A 20,567-nucleotide genomic window follows, 5' to 3' on the forward strand; every position below is an offset into this window, starting at 1 on the left:
GCAGGGACAGGCAGAGAGAAAGGGAGGGAGAGAGAATCCCAAGCAGGCTCCGCGCTGTCAGCATGGAGCCCAATGCGGGGCTCGACTCATGAACTGTGAGATCATGACCTGAGCTGCGATCAAGAGTTGGATGTTCAACTGACTGAGCCACCCAGGTGCTCCAAGAAGTCCACACATCTTAAAAACTAAAGGGAAAAGAGTTGTGACTACCACAGAAATGCGCAAATGCTACAAATCGGGGCTCCTCACCTTCACTCCATCTGGTTGTTAACTTTTACCAGCACGCTCCTGGCTATTTCCTTTGGTTTTAGCTGTTACAAACAACACTACAGCAAACACCCATGTCCACACACATAGAATTTTCTGTGATGTTCTGTCTCCGTGCTGTCCTACGTGGTAGTCACTAGTCATGTGAGCCTATACAACACGTGGAATGTGTCTTGTGTGAAGGAGAACCTGAATTTTTAACTTTACTGAATTTTAATCTAAACTCCAATAGCCATATGTTGTGGGTGGCTGCTCCATTAGCACAGCTCTAGGGGTTTGGGAACAACTGTGGCTTATGGTTCTTCTATAATTGATAATTATGGTGACCAGAGAGCTCTGATTTCAAGTATTCTGTTCCCACTGACCCATAAACATTGACATTCTGGAATTTCTTAAATGTCTGGAAATTCTGATATTTTAAGAATTTCAATTACATCCTCCCAGACTGCATTTCCTACCTAGAATCTTCTGTCAGATTATGTCCCCTTAGGGACTAGAAATATTGAGCTCCCAGCTCAGCAGAGAAGCAGAGGTCTGTCACTCGAGGGGTATAGTCTGCCAAAAATCACTACGATCAGTCTATTACTGATAACACCATCCTGCCTCTGTGCTTTTGCTTATGCTATTCTCTTAGTCCAGGGAACCCCTTCACTAGGCGGGGAGGCCTCCTCTAGGAAGCCCTCCCTGATTATTCCCTTTTAGAATTAAAGGCTTCATGCTCTGTGTGACCACTAAACATGGCTCATGGCTCAGACGAGAGCCTGGAGTCACCACCTAGGACCTACTTAACCCCTATTTTAAATAAAATTTGGATAACTTTAATACTGGATTTCTTACCCCAAGGTTTATTTGAAATAACAAATTAGGAAGGAAAAGGCTCATAAGGACAGAAACACTGGAGGTGACAAGAAGTAAAAATCATCTAGGAGTTATGCAGTATAGAAGAAGATTTTTAGAAAAATATATAAATTCCAAACCTGGGCTTCTGAAAATTAAGATATTGGGTCATTTCCCAATGGAAAAGGAAAGGGCAAAGGATACCTTTTCCGGACCTCAGTAGTTCTTGAGGGTAGGCAGGGCTATAGGAAATAACTGATATTCATTAAGACAACTATAAGGCATCAAATGCTAACTCTAAACACTGGGGAAGAGGTGAGGAAAGTCATCCTAAAGTTGTAGGATTTAAAGGTTGACAGGATTTTAGAAGTCATCCATACTTCATCGATGCAGACACTGAAACCCAAAGAGATGATGCAATTTGTTTGAGGTCACAAAGCTATTTACTGGCAGGGCTGGAACCAAAGCTGGTCTACTAGTTCTCATACCAATACCTGGAAAAGTCACTTGATGAGCTTTTTTACTCCACAATGCCATTGAGTCGATGAGGCATTAATGGAGGAAGAAATAATGTATCTTCTTGACCCTGCTATACAAACACATCTTCTCTTGTTGCTAATGATAACTGCTGAGAAAGGCTACCTCTCTGTACAGACACAGGTGTCAAAAGGAAGGATGAAATGAGAGTTGGCATTTCTATCTTTACGATGAGCATGGTGTGAATAGCAAGACTTGAGGGTGATATAATAATTGAAAGAGCATTCTCTAATTGGGGTGATTAATATCCAAATTGGTGTTACACACGGGCAATATATTCAGTCTCTAAGGGAAATGAAATCCCTCAAACACACAGCTGTCCATCAAGATGCAAATGGCAAAAGAGAAATAAGTGACTGATGATGCACAAATGATTTCAATGCTCTATGCATCACCAGGCATTTATTTTGGGGCTTTGGCCGTGGAGAAAGAATAATGGGATTGATCTAAGGCAGTTATAAACCACCACTGATAGATAAATATACATCTTCTTGCTCTACGAAGGAGCAGGTATTCAGAACAAGGTGGTTCACACAGACAGACAGCTCTTTAAATGATACCTTGCAATTACATTGCAGGCTTCCAGCAGATAATAAACCTTCAGTGTCTTGAATAATTTAAAATTTTCCAGCGGCATGAAGGTTGAAGGGAAAGAAAATCACACTCTGCTTTGGAGGGAGAAAAAAAAAAATTCTCAGTAGATCAACTGTGGGAATTCTGGCAGAAAAATGCCCAGTTTTTTCATTTGTTTTTCTGAAAGGTGGATATAATCGTCCCGGCTCAATCTGGTCCCTGATTTTCAAAGTCAAGGAGCCAAGAGTGAATGGATCCATGAGAAATAAATCAGAAGACGTAAGGCATTAAATCTTTACATGTTATCACTACTATCACAAAGGTGGTAATATGTAATAGTATATTATTCTGGATCCAAAGAAACTTGAGTTTGGATCCCAACTCAACCACTAACTTGCTGTATGAACTTGATCTTTCTCATTCTGTTTCATCATCTGTAGTATCAGGACAATAATGCCAATCATAGGATTCAGTGAGATCATGTATTAACAGTTCCAGCACATATTAAATGTTAACAAGCAATGGCGTTAATTATTATTGTCAAAAATTATTATTATTCATAATGATGGTTTAAGTTTTGAGGGTCTTCAAGGTGTAACTACAAAGGAGGATGAAGGAAAAAAAAAGGGACAGATGAACACAGAGCTTTATATCAAGAAACGTTATAGTATCTAGGTTAATGCTTATGGTAGAGTTAATCTCGGTCACTCCGAACCAGCCACTGTTCTAATCCCTCTACAAGCAATATCTCCATCAATCTGCACAGCTCTTTACGGGAGTAGCCTAATTTTACTCATTGAGACACAGAGAGATTAAGTGTTAGTTCAATGTCACCCTATTGTCTGACTCTAGAGCTAGATAGTCCTGAGAACCCAAGGATTCAAAGCCCAAACAACTTAAGGTTTAAGTTTAACATTTAGTTTCTTTTTTCAAAATAATTTGCACAAGGACAATTTTATGCTGCTACAAAAACAACATCATCTATAAGGGAGTCGATATCGTGTCATAAAAGTGGATCTGTCAAGGTGGGCTTTTGTAATTAAGTTCACTATAGACACTGATGAACATCCAAAGAAATTGTCGTGAGCGCCAATGCCTTTGTGAGATGCTAAGAATGCTGTTGAGTCCTGTTGCGAGTCTGTACTGTATGTGCTGTGTTAGCAGCTAGCTCGAACGCTAAAGTGGGGTGGATGCTCAACTGTACTGGTTGGGAAATGTATTCAAGGACGAGCTTTGGTGCACATTTGGCTCACACAGTAAGTCAGGGAAGGGTGGGGAAAAAAAAGGGACATAACCAGGGTGTCTATACCTGCCGCTGTAGCCTTGCCCTTTGGGCACAGTGGATGGTTGGGCCAGCAGTAGCATACCCACTAGAAACAGCCTGGATTGGGAGATAGGACTGTGTTCCTGACTTATGCAGGTGCCTGATGCTTGCAGGGGGTGTGCCCAGCCAGCAGCAGATGTTCCTGAATGGGAGCAGGACTTTGTCATGAACCAGCCGAATGACTGCAGTGCCCGGTGGGTTTCCACTTCTCATTTCTAAAATGTGCAGGCTAGGTAGAGATTCCTGAAAGTAGAGCAGAAATTCCCTAAACTCTGAAGTCGTGCTGCCTGGAAACACTAGGCTTCTTACCATCAGTGGAAAGCCTTGATTTCTTCCAGATTTAAAAATAGATTTTGCGTGTGGGTAACTTGCAAATGCCTGAACTTGAGGTTTTGCATGTGGAGAGCTCCCTAAGAGATAGGATCCGTGGGAGTGTGGAAGAAATATTTAAAAATAAAGGTGGAAATGTGAATAGAATTGGAGTGTCTGTTCTTGAACTTACTCTACGACCACATTTTTTAGAAATTTATCTTGTACTGGAAGGAACTTGCGGGTGGAGATACAAACAGGGTCTTCTAAAACCCAGAGGGAGCCGTGGGAAGATCAGGGCAGAAATAAACCAGGCTGACGGATGTTGTAGGGCGGAATGATTTTAATTCAATATGAGGAAATGCTTTCTCAAGAGCTTCCCAGTTAATCGTGACACAGCAAGGCAGACCTGGCACAGGAGCACAGAGGTGGCCATCAGCATTGCTGACCTAGCCTCATGACACTCTTGCAACAAACCTAAGCAGGTGAGTACACTGAGCTGAAAGAAACAAAACCAGGGTGGCCTTGATTTGAGCTTTTCTATTTCCAAAGCCATGAGTGTGGTTAGAAGTGGGCTGACATCAAGGAAGCACTTTGGGGGCAAAAAATGTTCGTGGGTGAGTTTTAAATGTCCCAGGAAAGGCCAGAAATCCATACCCTGGAGAACAGGGCTTTGAAGTCAGGTGTCCCCAGGTTGGACGGGATGTTGGTCTACCCCAGAAAAGAGAAGGCAGGGGGCTTCTGACTGAGGACCAGGCAGGGACCCAAGTGCATTCTCACATCAAAAGGATTTTTTTTTTTTTTTTTTTACTGGATGTTTCAGGAGGAATTTCCTCCATGCCTGCTGCACTTAGAGTTATGAGCTCGGTTGGGGCCTCAAACAGGTGATTATGGTAATTTAGAGAGAAAGTACCAAGCCATTTCTGTCACAAGGCCGTTCCAGCTTGAAAATAATAGTGCCTCCTCGTATTTATAGAGTGCTGAATACTTTCCAAAGCCCTTTCCCATTTATTATCTCATTTGATCCTGACAATGGGGCCAGAGATGTGGGTTGTGGCTCTGGTGCAGGGCTTTGAATGAGGGCTTTACCCTCTCGGGTCTTCAGTTTCCCAATGGTGGTCCTGGGACCGCCTGCATCAGAATCTCCAGAGAGCTGGACAGAGTGCAGATTCCCGGGCTTCACCCAGGCTAAGAACCTGGATGTCTGCAGGGTGGGGCCCCGCAATCTGCATACTAAACATACTTCGCAGGTGACTCTTCTGCACACCAAAATTTGAGAACCCCTCCTCCAGCATTTTATACCTCCTCAGCAAGGAGATCTTGTCATATGAAACACACACACTCAGCAACTAAAAAAAATCCTGAGAAAGTATAAAATTCTGATGAGTGGGGAGAAAACAGTCTGGTGTTGGCTGAGTGTATGTGATCATCCAGATAATAACAGCCTCTCAAGGATATAATTAGTGCCCTCAAAATTGGAATATGACTGTTTAATAATTTAAGTGAGATCATCAGGATTAATGAATAGCAGTTGAAATTAAATGTGGGACCATAAATCCACATGGCCTGCTCCAGGGAGGCAGTTATTTATGACAAGGCGTCCCGGAAAACAGGGGTCTGGCTGATACTGAACTGGTCTCCTCCCCCAAGGGCCACATGTGTTTGCACCTCATGCAGTCCAGACTATGCACACATTCACAGAAATCACCATCCAACTCTATCGCAAAGCATCTGTTTGTGATCGATGTCCTGCCATTCTTATAATCTGGTGTTTTCCAAGTCTAAACACCATTTCAACTCTAGCAAAATAGTATGAGATACTGTCTGAGAAAGCAAGATTATTGGGGCCTGCCCCAGAACCACTGACTTAGAATCTCTGCTGCTGGGCCCTGCTAACCTGCATTTTAACAAGCTTCCCAGTTGATGCTTGCCCAGTTTGAAATTCCCAAAATTTTTTAATGCTTATTTATTTTTGAGAGACACAGAGAGACAGAGCACGAGTGGGGAAGGAGCAGAGAGAGAGGGGGATGCAGAATCCGAAGCAGGCTCCAGGCTCTGAGCTGTCAGCACAGAGCCCGACGCGGGGCTCGAACTCACAGACCGCGAGATCATGACCCTAGCCGAAGTCAGCCGCTCAACCCATTGAGCCACCCAGGCGCCCCTGACACGTTTCTGATTTTAACTAAGCCCAGTAGTAGGCCTTTGCGGTAGATGGGGTAGCTCAGCACCCATCACCCCACATCCCCCCAGTTAATAGTAATAAGAACTACCACCACCATAATAGCATCATTAACAAGAACCATTTACTGAATGCCAACGTGTGCTGGGCCCTGCCGAACATATTGGCTCATGAGATGGGAGAGGATGGGGTAGAACTAGTTCGGCTCAGCTGGCACCACAGGCCAGCCCCCTGAAAAAATCACCACGGCCATGGGGAAGGAACATCACTGGCCAGACGGGCCAGGGCCACCCCCATGGTATTAGTGACCAGCTGTCCCTGCAGGAGCACAGGCACAAACCATAGGTGAGGAGTAGGTCACCAAACTCACTTTGTCCCTCATCTTCCCTCAGCCAGAAGGCAGGAAGAAAACAGGGTTTTTTGTCGACCACAAAGAATATTTACAGTCAACTCTGCTCAGGAACCAGGTCTATTTATAGGTCATTTTCATTCACTCATGAGTTCAAGCACCACTTCTGTCTTACGGCAGCAGGGACAGGTTTTCCGGGAAAGGTCAGGTCTGGTCTTTCCTCCCACCTCGTTAAAATGAATCTGCTGGCTGTTGTGGAGATTCTGGGAAGGTAATTGTTAGTTTGAGTTTTACATTAACAGAGATTGGAGTGCACTTGTTCTTTGGAATATTCTAGACCATATATTCTGACAGCCTACAGGAAAAAAAAAAAAAAACCTAACGGTTTCTGAGAAGACTGGGCACAAAGCATAGCTTTAGAATTCCCTCTGTATTCACCCTCACTGCACATTATTAGTAATGCCCAGTAAATCCCATGCGTTAACAGGCACAGGACTGGAGGACATACAGTTGATGGTGGGCATTACTGCTTATTTTGAGACTCCTGGATGCTCATAAATACTGTGGGCATCTCTGAAGAGGTCTGCACATATGAAGCAAATAAAATTATTACTATTATTTTATTATTCTGGGAAGAACGAACATTTTGGTCTTTCAAGAGAAGGACCTGCATGTACACAGCATCCAGAAAAGTTGGAAGAGGCAGTCTGAATCTGTTAATACTTTACAGGAACCAACGTGACTAAATCACATAAGGGGAAGAGATGTTACTATGGCCTTCCTACACGCTTATTTTTTTGTCTTATATAATGATGCAAGAGTGGCATTTTCGTGAGATCGCTCTACTTGAGATAGTAAAGCTAGAGACTGAAGAGAACCAGAGGAGAAATTAAACTCGCAATGTCCATGAACACTAAATTGACTGCCGGTACTGCAATTTTCTCCTTTTAATTTCTGGAGTAAGTAAATCACAGGCAAGTGTGTGAACTGGGCCTTCTTGATCTTCAGAACTGTCAAGGATCACCTACTTTTGGCTAGGAAAACTGGTTACATTTTAAGTTCCCAAGGTTTACAGCTGTGAAGGTGCTTCTGGATTCAAATCAAAACAAAATTGGCTCTGGAGTTGGGGGTCGCCTGACAAAAGACATGATCGAACTTTTCAGGGGCTGGAAGTTCTGCAAGGAAACTGGGAAGAATCCTCCAAGTATCTTTTTGCAATGAGCTCATTTTACAGCTGCCCGTGTGTCTGGTGTTTGCAGCAGGTTAGAGCCAACGCCTGCCTTTTTGGCCAATGTGCTTCGTTAACGGGCTAGAACCTGTATTATTTAGAGAACTGGGCCAATATTTACAGTGAATGACAGCAGCAGAACATATCTATTAGACATAAGCATTTCTTTTTTTCATTTCTTTTTTATTTAAAAAGATTTGTTTTAATGTTTTTATTTATTTTTGAGACAGAGAGAGACAGAGCATGAGCAGGGGAGGGGCAGAGAGAGAGGGAGACACAGAATCCGAAGCAGACTTCAGGCTCTGAGCTGTCTGCACAGAGTCCGACGAGGGGCTCGAACTCACAGACCACGAGATCATGACCTGAGCTGAAGTCGGACACTTAACTGACTGAGCCACCCAGGCACCCCAGCATTTCTTTTCTTTAAAAAACATTTTTATTTATTTATTTTTGAGAGAGAGACAGAGCACGAGTGGGGGAGAGACAGAGAGAGAGAGAGATACAGAATCTAAAGCGGCCTCCAGGCTCTGAGCTGTCAGCACGGAGCCTGATGAGGGGCCTGAACTCACGAACCGTGAAGAGCCACCCAGGCACCCCTAGACATAAGCATTTCTTTACCTAAAAACTCTGTTGTTATTTTTACCTAAAAGTCATTTTGCTCAGGAGCTGGGGTATGGAGAGGAGGTGAAGTTCTTGTACCCTGGTTTGCACTGTCTACTGAAGGTGAATTTTCCCTTAAGGCAAATGTTGGCCACTCAAGAGGCTTCCTATAAAATGAAATACAACATATTTAAATCACTTACAACAGTGCCTGGTACCCAGTAAGTGCCACACAAGTACCATGCTGCATTACTATTATTGCTGGTATTGCCTGTTCCTTTTCCTGGATACAGACCAAATCAGCCCTTTCAGCTCCCCAGCCACGGCGCTAAGTGTGAAGGATGTGAAAAGATTTGGTTGGTTTGAGCCAAATCAACTTAGGTACTGAGGAACCTCTTACTTTCATTTCGGCCTCAAATTTCATCTCCCTCAAGACCCTGAGTAAATAACAATTCATGTCAGCCCTAAGCCAAGGGCTTTCTGTGGTCCTCCTTCTGGAAGCCTTATTCCAAGGACCTCCAATAACCTGCTCTACTGGCTGTTGCTTCCCCCCTCCCCCGACATTATGTTTTCAAGGAAACACTAAAATAGTGGAAAGGGGTAGGTTTTAATCCTCACAAGAAAATCAGGAGAGTATAGGCAATTTAGCACAGTGGTGCTGTGCCAAGTTTTTAAAAGGTAGAAGGCTCACCCACCTCAATAGAAACATCACCTTTCTGAAAATGTAACGCAGCTATTTTCCACTACAGAAACGATTCTTTCCCAAACATCAGGGCTTCTGATGCTTCAGATGCAATCTGAGCGATTTATTTGATTTTTTTTTTTGCTATTTCTGTAAATCATTTATACAGTGCTTGATTCACAAAATCCTGTTTTTTTTAAAGATGCACAAAATATCCCATAAACATACTGACTCCTGCATCCTGTGTTCCTGCCAGATATCCACCAAAAGGTTTCTAGAGTTCCCTCATTATAAACTAATTGATATGCTGTAACAGCTCTAATCTTCTTAGGAGTCCTCTCCTTTGGATTCCAAGAGAGAGGCATTGTAGATGTCAAAGATATTACAGGAGAAGAAAATCAAGAAGCCTGTGGATTTTCTTAGTTGTTAGACACCCTAGAGACTGACACTTAAGATGTGGGATTCTTAAGATTATGGAGCCCATCACGGGGAAGATCAATCCTTTCTGCCAAGTGGGATTACCAACCGAGACTGGCTCGGTCCCCCCCATATCTGCGGTTTCGCTTTCTCTGGTTTCAGGTACCTGCGGCCATCAGTGGTTCGGGAGGCGGGGGATTCTGATCACCTGTCAGAAGGTCAACGGTAGCCTGCCTCCACCTCACAGTGCCTACATATTCACCTTACTTCATCTCATCACGAGGCATTGTATCGTCTCACATCATCACAAGAAGAAGAGTGAGTAAGGCACGAGAGAGAGAGAGAGAGGGAGAGAGAGAGAGAGAGACTGTATTCACATAGCTTTTATTACAGTATATTGTTCTCGTTGTTCTATTTTATTATTAGTTGTTAATCACTGTGCATGATTTATAAATTAAGCTATATCACAGTTATATAGAAAAAAAATATGGTAAACATGGAGTTTGGTACTATCCACGGTTTTAGGCATCCACTGGGGTTCTTAGGACATGTCACCACAGATAAAGGGGGACTACTGTACTCTAAGGGCAGGTAAGCACTTTAGGCCACTTACCACCAATCTCTTTGAGCCTCAGTTTGGTCATCTGTAAGATGGAACTGTTTTTTCTGCCCTCATACTGTAGAGGGAACAGTATTTTACGTCTGGAGCGGTCACGGGAGGTGATGCTGGGCAGGCCAAAATACACACCGTCATTCTACCTGCGTGGCCTGCTTTATCTTTTCCTCCCTGTGGTGTGCTCATTGGCATAGGCTCTGCCCTGCCAGGGAGGCTCACAGTTCCTTAGCTGCTAAGCTTGTCCCCGGGTCAGTTAGTTCAGGAGGAAAGCGGTAGGAACAGATCGATGTTGTGTTCTCTGGACCAGCCTCTCCAACAATACAGCTAATATTCTGGGGTCACTTGACTCCTGTCTCTATTTCACAGTTGAGTCAGAGAAGGAAAGATGTGACAGTCATTTTATAATGACAAGGGCAACTGATTGTAGAAAAGTTAAGTAACAGAAACCTGGATACAAAGTTAAATATGACTGGACGTCCACTACACAAAGTACAATGTAAAGGCACTAAACGTAGAGGGATATTATCTAGCTATTAAAAAACAGATGAGTTAGCTCTATATCTTTTGACCCAAGGGATGTCTGTGATACATTAACAGGAATAAAAGGAGGAATGTGTACAGTATGATCCTTAAAAGGGGGGGAAAAAAAAAGGAAAACAAAAAGCCATGTAAAGATTAGGCGTAAAGGTTTTAGCATCAGAATGCATGGTTTTAAAACAAAGCTCTGCTTCTTTGAGCTAAGCACATATTGGCTACTCACGTAACTTCCCTGTATCTCAGTTTTCTCATCTATAAAATGGGGATAGAAATACTACCTTTTTTAAGTAGGCAAAAGTGGTTTGAGATCATTTGAGCCCAGTGGTTTTCACACTGGGCAGGAGAGAACCCACGAGAGTGTTATGGTAATGAATAAGGGAATTCACTTAGCACAAAATAGGTGCTCATTAAGTACTAGCTCTTGTTATTACATGCCGTTACATGTTAGTATTATTATGCAGAATGGTGTAGAATAACACACACCAGACTATTAACATGTTACCTCAGCTGGAGTGGAACTAAAAGGGGATTGGGAGGGTATGAGAAAGAAAATGGAGATGAAGAGACACTGGAAACCAAAAAAAAAAAAAAAAAAAAAAAAAAAAAAAATCTACAAATGGCACACAGGCATGTGGACAGATGCTCAACAGCACGTCATAGGGAAATGCAAATTAAAACGAGACCCTCCTACACACCTATGAGAACGGCAAAAATCCAGAACACTGACAAGACCAAACGCTGGCGAGGCTGTGGAACAAGAGCAGCCCCCGTTCACAGCTGGCGGGAATGCAGAACGGTACAGTCACTTTGGGAGAGTCTGGCAGCTTCTTACACAAGTAAACATACTCTTCCCATGGGAGTCCAGCAATTGTGTTCCTTGGTATTTACCTAAGTGAGCTAAAAACATGTCCACCCCAAAACCTGTACATGGATTTTTAAAACGGTTTACTCATAACTGCCTAAACTTGCAAGCAACCAAGATGTCCTTCAGTTGAGGAGTAGATAATTAAACGGTGATATATCCTGATAGTGGAATATTAGTCTGCACCAAAAGGAAACAAGCTATAAGCCATAAAAAGCCATGGAGACACCTTAAGTGCATATTACTGTGTGAAAGGAGCCAATCTGAAAAGGCTGCCTGGAGTATGATTCCAGTTATATTAGACATTCTGGAAAAGACAAAACCATGGAGACAGCAAACAGGTCGGTGGCTGCCAGGGGTTAGGGGGAGGGCAGGAGGAACAGGCACAGCACAGAGGAGTTTTAAGGTAGTGAAACTATTCAGTAGGACCCTCTAATGGTGGATATATGTCCATCATACATTTGTCCCACAGAATGTACAACGCCAAGAGTGAACCCCAGTATACCACTATATCCTTGGGGTGATGTGTCAACGTAGGTCCATCAATTGTCACAAATGTGACTCCGATGCAGGTGCAGGGCGTTGATGGGGGCCAGGGGCTAGCTACGTGTGTGGTGGGGGTGGAGGGGTATATGGGAACTCTCTACTTTCAGCTTCACTTTGCAGTGAACCTAAAATTGATCTAAAAGGTAAAGTCTATTAAAAACCCGAGGGTGGGGGGAAAAAGCCTAAATGTTAATAGTAATTGCCTGCAGGTGATGAGGTTACAGACGGCTCTTTCTGGACTTTGCATATTTTCTCCTTCACTCCTAGCCTGGGCTCATGCTGTCCTCTCAGCCTCAAATACTCTTCACCCCATACCCCAGGAAGTAGTATCTACTGATCTCTTAGGATGGAGTTTAGCTAGAATTTTCTCTGGAAGTCTTTCCTGATCTTCTCTGTGCTCCACAGTACCTGGCTCTCCACCAAGGGTCACACACTCCATGGTCTTACAATGGTCTCTTACCTCGTCTGTCTGCCCATCTAGATGTGAGTCTTTGTGGAGAAGACTGTGTCAGCCCTGCTGTATCCCTAGCATCTAGCACAGCATCAGCAACAGTCGATTCATGAGTGTCGTTGAATATACGAAGATGAATTAAATCAGGACAAGTAAAGGGAAAAACAAAATAAGCAATACAAAACTCATGGCGAAAGAACTGAAGCGATACAGTGGAGGTGGGGAATAGCTACCCCAACGGCGGTGGGGTCCTGGAAGCAAATGAAGGCTGAGAGAGGAACAGATGCGGATGCTTAGGGGCAGGGTCAAGAGCGGTATGTTGAAATGCAGACCAGGGCAGGGCAGAATGGATTCCCTGATGTGCTCCCATGACTGGGCTGGTATAAGAGTGCAATGTCAGAATTTATAAGTCCATCATGGGAAAGAGGACCTGACTCTGGCTTCACTGGTGAGGGTCTCTACTGTGTGAGCCAGTGGGTCCAGCAGTGTCTGTAATACCCCCAGCACCACTCACTGCCAGGGACCCATCAATAGCTCTACAAACACCTGCTGAAGAATTCCTTCTAAGGGGGCGCCTGGGTGGCTCAGCTGGTTAAGCATCAGCTCGGGCTGTGATCTCTCAATAGTCAGATGGGAGCCCTGGGTCGGGCTCTGTGCTGACAGTGTGGAGCCTTCTTGGGATTCTCTCTCTCCCCCTCTTTCTCTGCCTCTTCCCAAATGGTGCACAGCCCTCTCCCTTTCTCTCTCAAAACAAAGAAAACAAACAAACAAACAAACAAAGACTTCCTTCTCCATGTGTTTGTTTGTTCATTTACTGATAGGGACTAGAGTTGAGGAAAATACTGTCAATTAATTCATACCAACGCCTTTCATTTCTGTACCTCATCATCCCAGGTAGCCCATCATTCATCCAAGGACAATAACCCTTTCCATTACTGCATATCCTATTTTTCTGCAAAACCAACACTATTTGAAAGTGGGCAGGAAAAGGAGAAAAGGAACAGAAAAATACAAATGAACAAAAAGGCCTCTGTCGTGTCTCCTAATAAAAAATCTGCCATCCAGGCAGTGCCGTCTGGAGGCAGGTCTGCCCCCCTCCACCCTCGTCTTTCTCTCCCACTCGTGCAAAAGCATCTCTGTGTCCTCTTAATCCTCAAGCAAAGCTCACACATTTGAAGAGCTTTTGGACACCCCTGGAAAACTGCAGTGCTCTATCTGTAGGCAAGGCTGGGATTGTTGTGAGGCCAGCACCAGCCTCCAGTCTTGTCCCCGGTGCTGCCTGCACAGAGCTCTGGTTCTCATTTCAAGCATTCATCTGCTCCAATTTTGTCTCCTACCCGAGGTCTCAACCCTTAGCTGAATTACAATTAGTTGCCCTGAGGATCCTGGAGGAGACTCATTTTAGAGGAAGATGCCTTCTGCTGGACAGCACCAATCTCGCCCGTTGTTAGCATCTATGAATTTCAACGCTGAGAACTGCCTCTGCTCACGTGGCCCAGAGAAATCTGTCTTTCGTGATGGCCCACATTTGCCGTACTTTGGACAGGCCTCTCCATAGTTCTGAAATTGCTTCTCCCAAATCTCATTTTTAAAACAATCACTGCTGAGTAAGTTTTCTTCCAAAGCTGCCTTAAGAATTTCTTCTCAGAACACGAATGATGATTACCTTTCTGAAAAATGCAGGTTGCAAAATCTGACAGCTAATGTGTAGGACCGAGGGGCCTGAGGTAAGAGTTCTCTGGGGTGCACATCTGATTCACTGAGACAAAGGGGCAACATTCAGGGGCCTTAGTTCTCATTCTCATCTGTGAAATGGGATAGTATCTGTTCTCTTCCCTATCATATTAGGGTCTGAAAACGGCACCACACAGGATCCATATTTTTGCTCTCTGGAGAAAGAGATGCACTTGGAAAATGTCATTCTTACGAAATTTACCTCTTTCTCAAGACTGTCACATTCTTTTATTATTGGAGGGTGGGTGTGTCATATTATTTTTATCACCAAGTACAACACTGAAGAAACTGGGATATTAGAGGTGCAAACCATCGTAAGTCTAGGACTGGATGTGCTTGATAATGAGCTCTTTTTAGCAACAACTCTGCTCTTTAATACGCTGGAAAAGTAATTTATTGAGAAGTGGCCTTGGGGAAAGAAAAGAGTAAAATGCACTTCTGCAGATGTTTTTCATAAACAGCTGAGGTGAGGAGGCACAGGCCTCACTGGGAGCCCCAAGACGGGACTGTTGTCCCGTCTGCAACCACCAGCTGGGTGCTCTAGGTAAGCCCTCCACTGCTCTCGGCCTCGGGTTTCCCGTCTGTAAAATGAGCAGGCTCAGTTGTATCTGTGGTCATTACGCATTTTTAAGCAGTGCAGCTCCTCTTAGTGAACACCTTTTCAGGAACCAAATATAAACCGTGCCGAGAGAGGGATCTGCACCCCACCTGCACCTGCACATACTGCCCACGGTGCTCCCCGAGGCACCCCTGTGCCCTTAGTGCTCTGAGACGCACAGTGAAAGCCAGTAGCCTAGATGGTCTTAAAATTCGGGGACACCTGGGTGGCTCAGTCGGTTAAGCACCCAACTTCGCTCAGGTCATGATCTCACAGTTCATGGGTTCGAGCCCTGTGTCAGGCTCTGTGCTGACAGCTCAGAGCCTGGAGCCTGCTTCGGATTCTGCATCTCCCTCTCTCTGCCCCTCACCCACTCACGTTCTGTCTGTCTGTCTCTCTCTCAAAAATAAACATTAAAAAAAATAAAAAAAATTCTTTCTAGCTGTTCAAGAAGAAACGCTCGCTTCTAATCCAGCTGATGTTTGGTTTATTCTCCCTCTGGAAGACTAATGTCCTCGAGAGGGATCCTGCCAAGTGCTGTGGGTCTACCCCCAGGACAGCTGATGCTTCAGAAAACAGGTGACAGGTTCCTGAGGCGGAGCACAAAGACACAAGGCTAGCACCAGTCACAGAAGGAACGTCTGTGTCTTCCACAGCCACATCTGTCTCCGTGGCTGAAGACAACCCTGCTACTAATGTGGCTTTATGTGGTGGGGGTGTAGCTGCCATGCATTTCCTTCCTTCCTCCCTCCTGGTTCATTCATTCACTAATTTGCAAACAGTTCTGAATCACCTGCTCTAGACCGCAAATGATCTAGTGACCTAGTGAGCAGGACTGACAACAAACAGGTCAACAAGTAGCCGTGCAACTATGCATGGAGAAGAGTGAATGGTGGTGGGGGTGGGGCACCTAACTGAAGAGGGTGTGAGAGTAGCCGCTCATGGGAAGGGCTGGGAAGAGGGTGTCCAGGCAGAGGGAACAGCATGAGTAGATACCAAGGCAGGACAGAACTTGGTCCGCCCCATGAGAGAGGGCCCAGCTGTGGCTGGTACACAGACGGCGAGAGTAAGTGAGTATCACCCTTACTGCCTTATCACATCCTACTTACTTTCCCTCAGGAAAGACCACGCCAGTGAGCCCACTCAGAGCAGGCAAGTATCTCAGTCTTCTCCTCTGCAAAATAGGCTCATGCAACACCTTCTCTAATGCACTTCTCCCTTTCCTACATCTACTCAAGAGGCCCCAAATCAAAACATTCATATTTCCAGCCACCCCGGCAGAGAGGGATGCCTGGATGTCAGAGTTCTGACCAAAAATCTTTCCCGGGGGGGGGGGGTGGGGGGAGGAGACCTTCCTGAATAAGAAGGCAAAATCTTGGGAAAAAAAAAATGAGGCTTTGTTCTCTTTGCCCTTTCTGCTGCTTCTTGTCTGAAAGGCAGACTTTCCAGAGGTATAGCAGCAATTCTGTGACCATGAGAATGAGGAAGCAGGCACAGAGAAGTCTGGTTCTTTGATGACAGTCTGAGGCAGCTGTACCAATTCTGGGTCTTATTATGAAATTAATGAATGACTGAACCCCTTTTGTGCCTAAGTTTATCAAGTTTTCTGGTATTTGCACTCCAGTACACTTCTACATTGTTACAAACAGGATAAAAACAGAACCTACTTCTGTTGTGAGATACTGTATACAGGGCCACGGTCATGGCCAGGCACAGAGCAAGCATCAGTGAACGGTGGCCCAGACATTCCTGCTGCTGAAGAAGAAAACCGGCCACCCCTTTGGCCAGTCACTCCGATGGAGCGTGGGGGGCAGGAAGACGGGGGGGTGGGGGTGGGCCCTACCTCGATCACTGAAGTCATCAACCAGCACGATCTCGGCGATCAGCTCCGGGGGCGAGCGGTTCAGCACACTGTGGACGGTGCGGAGGAGGGAGGACCAGCCCTCGTTGTGGAAAGGGATGATGATGCTGGTGTTGGGGAGTGTCTCCAGGTAGCGCTTGCTGTTGCAGCTAGAGGGAGACACAGGGGACAAGGAGAGGTCAGGTTCAGCTCTCCTCTCGCCAACAGAGCTCAACAACTGGCTAACTGCAAAGCCCACTCCTTTCCAGCCTTTAGGGAATGAGTGAGAGCCAGGGATACCTCAGTCACTTCAGAACCTCCTTCCACCTAGCATCCCGAAGCCTGGCCTCCAGTTCCTGCACACACAGTACACAGGTATATGTATGCAAGAGCCCCCTGACTCTGTAGGAGAGCAGTTGCAAACCAAAGCCAGCCAGCGCTGAGGGAGCAACATGGGGTCTGGCGCTCTCCATGTGCTAACTTGTTTAAGCCTCAACAGCCACAGGAAGGTGGCTACCCATCCTCAGGATTCCTAGTGGAAGACAGAGCTTCAGTCCAACTCTGGCCTCTCTCCCTACCCCTTGCACATTCCTCACCAGTGGAGGAGAAACCATTTATCCATGAGTTTGGAAGAACGGACTCAGCTTCACTGGCTCGGTCCCCTCTGCTCTCCCTCCCTGGGCTCTGCTTGCACATTTTCTCCTCTGCTCTCCATCAGGCACATGGTAAGCTTGGGGTGGGAGGCCGTGCCCTGTGGGCCTTTAGTATCACTGTAACACCCCCAAAGAATCAACACAGTTCCTTAGTGTCATCAAATATCTAGTTGGTGCTCAAGTTCCCCTGCTCTTCTTACGTCTTTTTAAAGTTGCTTAAATCAGGATCAAGACCAGGCCCACATGCTGCCTTTAGCTGATGTGTCTTCTAAGTCTCTTTTTTTCTTTACAATGTACTTGTTGAAGAAACTGGGTCCTTTGCCCTACTGGATTTCCTACAGTCTGCATTTTGCTGCTTGGGTTGCTGTGGTGTCTCTGAACACGTTCCTCTGTCCACTCTTCCTTGGTTCCAGTATGTTGGTGGTTAGATCTAGAGACGTGACCTACTTTGATGAGATATTCTGGCAACCTCTTCCTAGTGGTGTGAGCATCCCAAAGGAAAAACATACTGTCCAGTTATCTTTCCTTTTGTGATGTTGGTGGCCACCGATGACCAATGTCTAAATCCTTCATTTCACTGGAGGTTTTTAAAATGGTGATACTCTTATTCTATCATTCTTGATTTTCTAGCAGGGATACTACAATGAAGAAAAATGACCACATCAACAATTTGTTTACCCCGAAGTACATGAAAGACATGATACATTCTTGATTATCAGTTTTTAGAATGACTCGACTCCCCAGCATCTTCCAAAGACAACCAATTATCTGTTTTCATTAGGAGGTCATAAATGTTAACATAATATGTTCCAGTTCACTGCAAATATTATTCTTTCTGGTTCCCAAATAAAACCATCATTAGCCCAAGAGAGTCTCCTCAAGTTGGCTCCTAGTCCTTTGGATATGACCCTAGAGTACTGATAACTTCCTTGCTTTCTGATAAAGATTATAAAAGGTGCTCCAGGCTTAACTTGTACATTTTCTGCCCTCACCTGGATCAGTCATTCTGCCAAGGAACCCTGGCTCCTGATTATCATCGATATCACCATTTGGATCCTGCAATACGGACACTAAGGGCCTTCATTAACTACTAGGTTGGTTATGGTTTCTATGCCTTTACACTGGTCAGAGTCAAAAATATATCTTAGTAGATTCATCATGAGTTCATGCTAAAGTTTTATACTTAATATACAAGACTATGCAGTTTTACTTAAGCTTAATCTTATATATTGAATCTCCTTTTTAATTGAGATATAATTCACATACCATAAAACTCAACATAAAATTCACCCTTTTGAAGTGTCTCATTCAGTACTTTTTAACATACTTCACCAAGTTGTACAACCATCACCACTAAGTCCAGAACATTTCTATCACCCCCAAAATAAACTTCATATTCATTAGCAGTCACTAACCATTCTCCCCTCCCCTCAGGCTTAGTAGCCACTAGTTTGTTTTCTGTTTCCACGGGTTTTCCTATCCTGGACATTTTATGCAAATAGAATCATATATTATGTGGTCTTTTGTGCCTGGCTTCTTTCACTGAACATGTCTTCAAGGTTCATCCATGTTTAGCATGGATTGATACTTCATTCTTTTTATGGCTGAATAACATTTCACTGCATGGATATACCATATTTCATCTATGTATTCATCAACTGATTGAAATTTGAGCTGACTGATATTTGGCTATATGAATAACACTGGCATGAACACTCATGTACAAGTTTTTGTGTAGACATGTTTTCAGGTATCTTGGGTATATACCAAGGAGTAGGACTGCTGGGCCATAAGGTAACTCCACGTTGAACTCTTCAAGGAACTGCCAAAATGTTTTCCAAAGTGGCAAGAACATTTTACATTCCCACCAGCAACCTATGAGGGTTCCAATTTCTCCACTTTTGTTATTGTCCATCTTTTTGATTATAGCCACCCTCATGGGTGTGAAGTGTTATCTTATTTTGGTTCGATTTGCATTTGCCTAATGACTAATGGTGTTGAGTATATTTTCATATACTTACTTGGCCATTTGTTTACCTTCTTTCGAGAAATGTCTACTATGAATATATTACCTTATGTGGCAAAAGGGACTTTGCAGATCTGGTTAAGGTTAAGAACCTTGAGATGACTTTGAGGACCCTGGATTACCCAAGGGGGACCAATGTAACCACGAGTGTCCTTAAAGGTAGAGAACCTTTCTGGTTGGGTTGGAGAGATGAGAAGGATGGGGCAAAGAATGGAACTGTGAGAAGGACTCAATTCACCACTGCTGGCTTTGAAGACTGAAGGAGGGGCTCATAAGCCACGGAAGGTGAGCAGCCTTTAGAAGGTGGAAACACTCCTCAGCTGATAGCCAGCAAGATAACGGGGTCTCACTCTTCATAACTAAAGTCTGCCAACAACCCAGATAAGCAAGATTCCCCCAGAACCCCCAGGAGGGAATGCAGCCTGGCCACCACCTTGATTTTCACCCAAGGAGCCCTATGTTGGACTTCGGACTTGCAGAACTGTAAGAATAACTTTGTGTTGTTTAAACTCCTACGTTTATGGTAATCTGCCATGACAACTACAGAAAACTCATACACAAGAGTCATCTTTGATACCCAGTCTGTAAACATTATTTGGAAACAGTTAAAATGTAGAAGATCTCCCAAAAAATCCTCATGAGTCTCATGTGGCAGCAGTGGGCTGGAGTTGACAGTGGACACCCCTCTCTATGGAGCAGGTGCTCCCAGGGCCCCCTCAGCTCCTGCTACTCCCCACAACCTTACACCAGAGCTGCGTCAGTCCCTTGCATTGCCTCCAGGACCCCTGGAGACCTTTGAAGTTGATAGCCCAGAAGTAAAAGAGGGAGCTCCACAAGGCTGGTAAGAAGTTTTCTGGAGAAAATATGTGACAACTGGGGCAAGAAACGTAACAACAAAATGTCTCCTTTCCTATGCCACTGTAATCAACTGTCCAAAGGCACCTGGGTCTCTCTGTAACTTACTTTGAAACATCTCAAAAAGGAAAATAGATTGACGGATGGAGAGAGGGATGGCCAGATATATGATAAAGTCAGTAGAGGAATGCTAACTGCAGAATCTAGATGGTGTACATGAGCGCTCAATGTGCAAGTCTTTCAGAGCTTTTCTGTAGGTTTGATAATTTTCAGAAAGAAATGTTAGGGGGAAAATGGGTCAGGGTCACAGTCCCCTTAGTTTCAGATTCTGCCTTTGCTGGAGGCACCAAGGGAAGCTGGGCGGGGGAGAGTAGGAATGAACCCCTGGTGTCTGGCAGTGAGGTCAGTTCCAGCTGTGTGGACAGGACCCCCCCTAATTCTGCTGGTCCAGTTCTGCTGGACAAGTCTGTCTCTTTCCCCTTGGGACCTCGGGACTTCCTTCACATGCCATCTTGCTCCTCCATCTGGCTGGGTTGTTTTTATCCAG

At 44.7% G+C, this 20,567-nt stretch overlaps 1 protein-coding gene across 4 annotated transcripts in view; it reads right to left on the bottom strand.

Annotated features, from left to right (window-relative positions):
- The window catches only part of GALNT10 (polypeptide N-acetylgalactosaminyltransferase 10), a 227,281-nt gene that overhangs the window by 90,683 nt on the left and 116,031 nt on the right, over positions 1-20,567 (bottom strand). For all 4 annotated transcript variants that reach the window (XM_027077575.2, XM_053199843.1, XM_053199850.1 and 1 more), the window contains one exon: positions 16,490-16,656. In XM_027077575.2, coding sequence (XP_026933376.1) covers positions 16,490-16,656 — 167 coding nt within the window. The remainder of the gene's footprint in view (positions 1-16,489; positions 16,657-20,567) is intronic.

Source organism: Acinonyx jubatus, chromosome A1 (genome assembly GCF_027475565.1).
Source record: "Acinonyx jubatus isolate Ajub_Pintada_27869175 chromosome A1, VMU_Ajub_asm_v1.0, whole genome shotgun sequence".
Taxonomy (NCBI): domain Eukaryota; kingdom Metazoa; phylum Chordata; class Mammalia; order Carnivora; family Felidae; genus Acinonyx; species Acinonyx jubatus.